At 44.2% G+C, this 10,145-nt stretch overlaps 1 protein-coding gene across 1 annotated transcript in view; it reads right to left on the reverse strand.

The window, feature by feature from the left end:
• LOC112218531 (breast cancer anti-estrogen resistance protein 1-like) overlaps positions 1 to 9,826 on the reverse strand; it is a 113,805-nt gene extending 103,979 nt beyond the window's left edge. Inside the window, exon 1 of the mRNA XM_042301507.1 lies at positions 9,321 to 9,826. Coding sequence (XP_042157441.1) covers positions 9,321 to 9,332 — 12 coding nt within the window. The 5' untranslated portion in view covers positions 9,333 to 9,826. The remainder of the gene's footprint in view (positions 1 to 9,320) is intronic.
• Positions 9,827 to 10,145: the final 319 nt, after the last annotated feature.

The raw sequence follows: 10,145 nt of genomic DNA on the forward strand, positions 1-10,145 counted from the left end.
GCATGGGAAACATATGTTAACATTGCCAAAGCAAGTGAAGAGATAATATACAAAAGTGAAATAAACAATACAAATGAACAGTAAACATTACACTCACAGAAGTTCCAAACGAATAAAGACATTTCAAATGTCATATTGTGTCTATATACAGTGTTGTAACGATGTGCAAATAGTTAATGTACAAAAGGGAAAATAAATAAACATAAATATGGGTTGTATTTACAATGGTGTTTGTTCTTCACTAGTTGCCCTTTTCTTGTGGCAACAGGTCACAAATCTTGCTGCTGTGATGGTACACTGTGGTATTTCACCCAATAGATATGGGAGTTTATCAAAATTGGATTTGTTTTCGAATTCTTGGTGGATCTGTGTAATCTGAGGGATATGTGTCTCTAATATGGTCATACATTTGGCAGGAGGTTAGGAGTCTCTCTCTCTCTCTCTCTCTCTCTCTCTCTCTCATCAGGATGTCACAACTCTGTGGGAAGCCATCTCTGCCTCAGCGTGGCCCACATTCTCACAGGCTCATATCAAACAGGACGATATAAAAGCATAAGTAAGGACTTCTCCTCAGGGAGGTGAGTACGGGATTGTGTTTTGTGATGGTGATTTTCCCTGGGAGGGAAGGCATAATACTTCTGACCACAGGGCTGAAATCCAGTGCTGTCTGTCTAGGCCAGATCACTGGGGACAACCCAGGAGGCAGTGTGAGGAAAATGACACCTGGCTTTGAAATGAGAAGATAACTGCTTGGGTCTCACACTGAGTTGTATAAGGGTGGCAGGTAGCCTGGCGGGTAGGAGCGTTAGGCCAGTGAAAGGTTGCTGGATCAAATCCCAGAGCTGACAAGGCAAAAATCTGTCATTCTGCTCCTGAGCAAGGCAGTTAACCCACTGTTCTCCGGGCGCCGTTGACCTGGATGTTGATTAAGGCAGCCCCCCGCACCGTTCCGATTCAGAGGGGTTGGGTTAAATGCGGAAGACACATTTCAGTTTAATGGATTCAGTTGTACAACTGACTAGGTATCCCCCTTTCCCTTTCCCGCACTGACCAATACACTGCATACTGTACAGCCCATCCTATACCAAGACAAAGGCTGTACTGCCCATCCTATACCAAGACAAAGGCTGTACTGCCCATCATATACCAAGACAAAGGCTGTACTGCCCATCCTATACCAAGACAAAGGCTGTACTGCCCATCATATACCAAGACAAAGGCTGTACAGCCCATCCTATACCAAGACAAAGGCTGTACTGCCCATCATATACCAAGACAAAGGCTGTACTGCCCATCATATACCAAGACAAAGGCTGTACTGCCCATCATATACCAAGACAAAGGCTGTACTGCCCATCATATACCAAGACAAAGGCTGTACTGCCCATCATATACCAAGACAAAGGCTGTACTGCCCATCATATACCAAGACAAAGGCTGTACTGCCCATCATATACCAAGACAAAGGCTGTACTGCCCATCATTAACCAAGACAAAGGCTGTACTGCCCATCATTAACCAAGACAAACGCTGTACTGCCCATCCTATACCAAGACAAAGGCTGTACTGCCCATCATTAACCAAGACAAAGGTTGTACTGCCCATCATTAACCAAGACAAAGGCTGTACTGCCCATCATTAACCAAGACAAACGCTGTACTGCCCATCATTAACCAAGACAAAGGTTGTACTGCCCATCATATACCAAGACAAAGGCTGTACTGCCCATCATTAACCAAGACAAAGAGGAAGAAACTGGAATAAGAAGATGATGGGATAAACATGGAAAGAACAGCAGATGGGGAGGAGAGAAGGAAGGAGGGTGGGAGGGGGAGAGAAGGAGGGAGGAGGAGACGAGGGAGGAGAAGGGTGGGAGGAGGAGAGGAGAGAAGGTGGGAGGAGGAGAGAGGGTGGGAGGAGGAAAGAAGGAGAGAGGGTAGGAGAGAGGACGAAATGAGGGAAGAGAAGAAAGGGTGGGAGAAGGAGAGGAAGAGAGAAAAAGAGAGGAGGAGAGAGGGTAGGAGGAGGAGACGAGGGAGGAGAGAAGGAGGGAGGACGAGAGAGGAGGAGAGGTGGTGAGAAGCGGAGAGAAGGAGAGAGGAGGAGATGAGGGAGGAGAGAAGGAGGGAGGAGGAGAGGAGGAGGGAGATGGCTAGAATGATGGATAGGGATGAAGAGAACAGAGAAGAACAGAAAAAGAAAGAGATTGAGGGAGAGACGCCAAATAGTGGCATTTGCTACTAGAAATAGCCAAGATAATAAATAACAGCAATAGCTACAGAGTCCTGGCTGAGAGATACATGACTGCTGCTGCTGCTGCCAGTCCACCGCCACATAGACTGACAGAGAACCACACTGCTGAGCATTCACACACTTTCTCAGACAGAGGGTTTAACACATATAAGGATGTACACGCACAGAACGGAATTTCAGCACACAGTGCTATTCATTACTGAGCATTCCCACACTGACTCAGAAGGTTTCACACACATGCAAGTACTTGCAATGCCTTATGTAAGGAAGCATGTCGTTTTACTTCACACACACATCCCTCTGTTTGCTTGCTGTAGTATTTGTGCTGTTGCCAGTAGCTTCGATCTGTATTGTCAGTTTTGTCTTCCATTGTTTTTTGTTGTTGTGCTTTTTTAAACCCAGCCACCGTCCCACTGGAGGCCTTTTGCCTCTTGCCAGTCCATCATTGTAAATAATCATTTGTTCTTAATCGACTAGCCTGGTTAAAAAGATGTTTAAACATGCACAAACTATGCACACATATACATAAGTATGCACACAGTCCTCCCACAAGATACCAGATGATCACACACATACTGCATTGTGACAAGGATTGATGGAGGACAGTAGAAGAATGTAAGATCACAGACATAGGGTAGCTCTCCCACACACACTCATTCAATGTCCCACACATATCTACACACCCCTTTACACACACTGTCGTCTAAAAGGCACATACATGTAGGTACGAACCAATACTCAATCTTCTTGCAGACTCTCTCTCTCTCTCTCTCTCTCTCGCCCGCACACACACACACACACGCACACACACACACACACACACACACACAGTCTCTCTTCAGTGAGTGAGCAGAGTGAGAAAAGTGAATTCCCCAGGGACCGTTGGAGCAGGAATGTTCTGGCATGCAGCAGTGGCTCTGCTCCTCCATTGTGTGTCTGACTGTTTGAGCGTGAGTGAGGACAGACTCCACACAGCCCCAGTCCCACCACACACACTGCTCTGCTCTATTGCTCTCCTCTTAGCCACGGGGGCTAGCTTTTCAGAAAGGCTGATGCTACCTTTTCTCCCTGAAATACTGGCAGTTCAACGATGGAAGGAGAAAAGTCAAGCAAGACGTATTAGCTGTAGATCAGATAAAACCAACCAGTCACAAGACATGGCCTTTAGTGGAGATTCATATGACAGGCTGACTGTGGATGGGCCCTTGGTATTAGTAGGTCAGCTGTGGCTGACTGATGATAGACACGCAATAGTCAATACCATTACTGAAATCTATAAGACCCTGGATAGGATGACTAGATAGCATCAGAACACCATTTCAGTGTACAGTGCTATTGGAATAGAAAATAACTGAATGATGAACAGTTGCTATGTGTGGTCCATTGACACCTGATGATGGTATATTTAGGGAAAAAGAGACATGCGGCAGTTTACATATGTATGCTTAAATGTTTATTCATATTTCTACCTGCAGCTGTTTATAGCATAAATATGATAATATCTCCTGAGCTGTCAGTTGTAAACAAATTGATGTGTCAGCTGACTGCTGGATTAAGATGCTTCCTCAGTTAGTGTGTGTGTGTGTGTGTGTGTGTGTGTGTGTGTGTGTGTGTGTGTGTGTGTGTGTGTGTGTGTGTGTGTGTGTGTGTGTGCGTGCGAGTAAAAAAAACATGTCGACTCACCTTACTTGTAGAGAAACTCCAATGCTATCCTGTTCTCTTTCATGTCACCGAAACTGTCTATGACTCTGTCATACAGTAGACTACATGCTTTCAGTTGTTGTTGTCCTGGCTAAAATGCTTGCTCACTAGCCTAACTTCTTTTCATGGGCAATGATGAGCCAGCTAGTTAACATTAGCCTTCTACATCTAGCTACATATTGAACTTCCATCCTCACAGGCCAGGGGCACAATGTATGAATCTATGGTTGGATCAGAATCACCGTTATAATCATATAATCATTGTCCAGTACCAAGAATTAAGTAAAACCACAAGTCCAAATCAAATCCTTATCTCCATCCATGGCTAATTGAGGAAAGGGACAATTTCAACTAACAGGCTTCCCTTGATACTTTCTTTGGTACTCCAGGACCATACATTCAGCCTCTTGTGAATTGTGGGGAAATGATGAAACACAGACAGACAAAAGACCATTTATTTCAGTTTTTTTCTTTTTGTCAGTTTTTGGGGAAGCCTAGCTTCCCTTGGAAGAGAGGTTGTGTCTGAGTGTGTGTGTGACTGTGTGTGCGTGTTTGAATGCCTGTGTGGATATGTTCATGCATGTGTATGTGTCTGAATTACAAATAGGCTACATCAACTGGTTGATGGTAGCTGGTTGCACTGTTGTAGTACATTGTATTCTATGCATTTTGGATGACTTATAAGCAATCTCACCTCCTGTGTAATAATGCATTTGCTGTGAGTTATGTGTACCTATCTAGTAGAATAGAGATTTACATGTGATAGACACAAAGAAGGAAGGGAGGCTGATGGCTAAATGTTGCCCATACAAATAGCCAGAGCCTGATAGGCGTTATGGAAATGCACCAATTATGAACATGTATGTGGAGTATCATATATGACAGGCGTCAAATGTCAGGCTTCTGAGAGGGAGATATGAGGGCTGTCGATAGAGCCCAGGCAGACGTCCCATTTAACCCCCTTGTGTCCTACATTGCATGGCTGCTGGCAAGGAGGGAGGGAGGGAGGGAGGGAGGGAGGGAGGGAGGGAGGGGGAGGGAGGGAGGGAGGGAGGGAGGGAGGGAGGGAGGGAGGGAGGGAGGGAGGGAGGGGGGAGGGAGGGAGGGAGGGAGGGAGGGAGGGAGGGAGGGAGGGAGGGAGGGGGAGGGAGGGAGGGAGGGAGGGAGGGAGGGAGGGAGTGAGGGGAGGGCGAGAGAGACTGCAGCTGAGCGGAGATGTGCCCTTGGGGGAAACTGAGCTCATATTAAAGATAAGAATACTCTGTACTCTGGTATAGGTGCTACATTCTCAATAGGCCACATCAATTCATGGCATGTTATGAATGCTTGTACATACGGCTGCATGCATTCATGTATATAAGTTTGCTGACGACACAACAGTGGTAGGTCTGATCACCGACAACGACGAGACAGCCTATAGCGAGGAGGTCAGAGACCTGGCCGGGTGGTGCCAGAATAACAACCTATCCCTCAATGTAACCAAGACTAAGGAGATGATTGTGGACTACAGGAAAAGGAGCACCGAGCACGTCCCCATTCTCATCGACGGGGCTGTAGTGGAGCAGGTTGAGAGCTTCAAATTCCTTGGTGTCCACATCAACAACGAACTAGATTGGTCCAAACACACCAAGACATGAAGAGGGCACGACAAAGCCTATTCCCCCTCAGGAAACTAAAAAGATTTGGCATGGGCCCTGAGATCCTCAAAAGGTTCTACAGCTGCAACATGGTTGCATCACTGCCTGGTACGGCAATTGCTCGGCCTCCGACCGCAAGGCACTTCAGAGGGTAGTGCATACGGCCCAGTACATCACTGGGTAAAGCTGCCTGCCATCCAGGACCTCTACACCAGGTGGTGTCAGAGGAAGGCCCTACAAATTGTCAAAGACCCCAGCCACCCCAGTCATAAACTGTTCTCTCTACTACCGCATGGCAAGCGGTACCCGGAGTGCCAGGTCTAGGACAAAAAGGCTCCTCAACAGTTTTTACCCCCAAGCCATAAGACTCCTGAGCAGGTAACCAATGGTTACCCGGACTATTTGCATTGTGTGCCCCCCCCAACCCCTATTTTACGCTGCTGCTATTCTCTGTTTATCTTATATGCTTATTCACTTTAACTATACGTTCATGTACATACTACCTCAATTGAGCCGACCAACCAGTGCTCCCGCACAATGGCTAACCGGGCTATCTGCATTGTGTCCCTCCACCCCGCCAACCCCTCTTTTTACGCTTCTGCTACTCTCTGTTCATCATATATGCACAGTCACTTTAACGATACCTACATGTACATACTACCTCAATAAGCCTGACTAACAGGTGTCTGTATAAAGCCTTGCTACTCTTTTTTCAAATGTCTTTCTACTGTTGTTTTATTTCTTTAATTACCCACATACACACACACACATACCTTTTTTTTTGGCACCATTGGTTAGAGCCTGTAAGTAAGTATTTCCCTGTAAGGTTTACACCTGTTGTATTCAGCGGACGTGACAAATAAACTTTGATTTGATTTTATATCTGTCCATATGTCCCATTGTACTGTATTCAGGACATGCATATTGCCAAAATGTTTGCATTTGCAAAAGCATGCTACACTGTAAACTATAATAGCAACCTATATACAGTTCATGTAGCATGAAAATAAAACACTGGATAAACAATGCAATTGATGCTATTATATTCTACGTATAGTAAATCAGTGGATTACAACCTGCAAATGTTAAATTTATAATATCAAAGGAGGGATGACTAAAAAGCCACAGATGTGAATGGTGAATGACAGGGTGTTTAGCATCTAAGCCTTGCAGCGTTGGAACATTGGGACCCCTGCTACTAGCCAACTGGGACTTCATGTTCACCTAAGCATGCTTAACTCTATGGGCTGATCCCATCCAAACATCAGTTTAATTTCCCTCATAATATGGTTGACTGGAGGAATTAACCCATCAAATACAGCAGGAGGATACTCTCCATGGGGACTCCCAGTCTATTAGAATTCTGGCAGGCCATCGAGGGAATACACCCATCACCCAAGCAACAACATCGGATGCGTTGAAAAATCTGCATTCCCAATAAGAAGATACAGACTAAAATGTAGCCTATAGCAGATGTTATATTGACAGCTATAACGTTGTAATAAAAATGTTACTACACTATTACCGCAATAATACAAATGGAAATGAGCTGTTATACACCAGCCATCTTCCAAAACACCAGCCATCTTCCAAAACACCCCCATATCTAACTTGATTTCTATGGGAAATCTTAAATGATATCTACGCAATGGAAAAGTGTGCAAGAATGATTTGTCCACTGGGTTAGGTGGACAGTCATACCATGGCCCTGTCTGTTTGTCTTTGATTTCCCAGTGACATGTGTGGCAGCCAGGTGAATGGGCTCAGACTAGTTGGCATGGAGATGAGGGAGTCATTACGGTGCTGGGTTTACCGATGGTGTTTAGGAGACTCGTCATCCTGTCAGCACAGAGAACAGCAGCTGTTGCCATCAAACCCGGGCCGCAAGGCATGGGATTTGCAATCTGGACTGTGTTTGTTGAATACAGCGCAGAGTAGCTACAGTCGCTGAGGGTAAAAACATAGGCACATACCAAACACAGTCCTACTCAAGAGTATAATACATACACTCTTAGGAAAAAGGGATCTTCATCTGTCCCCAAAGGAGAACCCTTTTAGTTCAAGGTAGAACCCTTTTTGGTTGCAGGTAGAGCCCTTTTGGGTTCCATGTAGAACCCTGTGTGGAAAGGGTTCTACCTGGAACCCAAAGTGCTCTACCTGGAACCAAAAATAGTTATTCAAAGGGTTCTCCTATGAGGACAGCTGAAGAACCCTTTTAGGTTCTGGATAGAACCATTTTTTCTAAAAGTGTAGCCTAATACAGTTAGTGATTCATAATGTGCTCAAACACATAGCAAAGCAAACAAGCAAAGCAAACAAGGAAATAACGCTTGTTCATTACACATTTACATCACTGTAATTGAATGAGGCTATAAGCATGGGTGATTTAAGCAATAAGGCACGAAGGGGTGTGGTAGGTGGCCAATATACCACGGCTATGGGCTGTTCTTATGCCAGACGTAACACGGAGTGCCTGGATACAGCCCTTAGCCGTGGTATATTGGCAATATTTATTTATTTCACCTTTATTTAACCAGGTTGGCAAGTTGAGAACAAGTTCTCATTTACAATTGCGACCTGAAATATAATATACCACAAACCCCCAAGGTGCCTTATTGCTATTATAAACTGGTCACCAACATAATTAGAGCAGCAAAAATAAATGTTTGTCATACCCGTGGTATTAGGTCTGTTATGGCTTTTAGCCAATCAGCATGGCTCGAACCACCCAGTTCATAAAATGGTATATATCATGTCTCCAGATGATCTACAGGCAAAGATGCCTCCATATATCTCAGTGTTTAGGAGACAACCCTGTAATCAGCACATTTTACTCCCTAAGCCTGACAGGGAAAACAATGAGTTCTGAATTTCAAGCAGCAAGATGCACAAACTTGGAATCTCTTCACAAACTGCTAGGGTTGAGATGTGTATTGCCGAAGGAATCCTCACACAGGTTAGAGCACGCTGTTTTATCTGTGTGCATAACAACACATGCCGAGCTAGATAGAACAGTGCTTAGCCAAGGGGAACAGTCATATCCTGAATATCTACACACACCTACAGTACACAACCCAAATACACATCAAAGGATGGAACTGGTACCTTTTGATATGATTAGGGGTACACAATTGGGCTATTTACTGATTTGCAGGCTGTTGGATTAATGGTGCAAGGCAACAGGAAACACAACAGAAAAAGACAACAGAAAGCAAAAATGGTCTCCAGCAAAACTGCATATCCCTGATCCTATTCACATAACTGCATAATCACTACAAACATGTTGAAGTGTCCAAGTCCAATACGTTTGACCTTAGACTCAAACTATACAGGTGGTTACATAATTGCAGTAAAGTTTCAACTCAACACTATGTAACTCACAAAACTCAGGCTGCAACGTTGGCACTCCTACAAGTCAAATTTGACAGTTTGCCAACAGCCTGACAGCTAGCAGTGTGCGTTGGAGCTTGCACTCCTAGTGTGGACATTTTTACAAATTAGAGAAACATTGAAAATACATATCTCATATCATTATAACAGTGGTATTACAATTATACTACAAAAGTAATACACGAGACGTAGCATACTCATCACTGACACATAGCCTAGTGCATTTCAAATGCCAGAGCAGCAAAGGAAATTACACTTGGCCACATTGTATCGATGACTATCTGTAAGTCAACAAAAGTTCATGCCAAATTTAAAATCTAACCTTTAAATAAGACTTACCGGAACAGACATCTTGTGGTGAGTTGTAAGAGTAGGCTATGCCTCTCCTAGGCTACTTAATAATGAATAGGTTATTTAAAACAAGCAGTGGACTACTTTTCACAAGAAAAAAAAACTACTTTTCTTCAGGACTCCTTCGATATCAGGCTTTATTCCATGCTTTTTCTTTCAAATGTATCTACGTCGGTGACAGTTCACCGTACAGGTCGAGTTTGGAATGAATGTCAGGGATTTGTGGTGGGATTTTCCAAGCTAGGAGCAGCCCACCAAATGCGGCGAAGTCCACCTCATGAACGTCCTGAGTACCCGTGTCTCCAATACCGCAAACACGTTCTCCTATTGTTCTTCTATGTCACACGTTTCGTTTATCCTCCCAAGAATCCAATGTATAAAACAAATATAATAATGTTTTAAATCGCACCAGTGTCATGTAGACGGGGAAAAAATGTTGCTCAACAATCTTGCTGCGGCCAGGTTGGGCGGCTGCGTGTATCACTGCTGCTGCTGCTGCTGCTGCTGTTCTAATGGAATCATCAAGTTTTATTTAAAGGGATGGTCTCCTTTTTTCCACCATCAAAAAGAAGATGCAGCAATAAGCTCGTTTTAAAAAATCGTGATACGGCTATAGCCTGCCCTAATTGATCCTGTTAAACTCATGTGCTTTTGCATTTGATTTTTTTTTTAAATCTATTGAATTCTATGCATTTACATCAGAATAATTTCTGAGTTCCCCAAGGTTGCCCCTTAAAGGGAATGTCTACATTGTTGTCGGCTGCTGGAGTGAATTGTCCAATAGGCTACATTTATGGAAATGTACCACATCTG

Source organism: Oncorhynchus tshawytscha, linkage group LG19, assembly GCF_018296145.1.
Source record: "Oncorhynchus tshawytscha isolate Ot180627B linkage group LG19, Otsh_v2.0, whole genome shotgun sequence".
NCBI classification, from domain to species: Eukaryota; Metazoa; Chordata; class Actinopteri; order Salmoniformes; family Salmonidae; genus Oncorhynchus; species Oncorhynchus tshawytscha.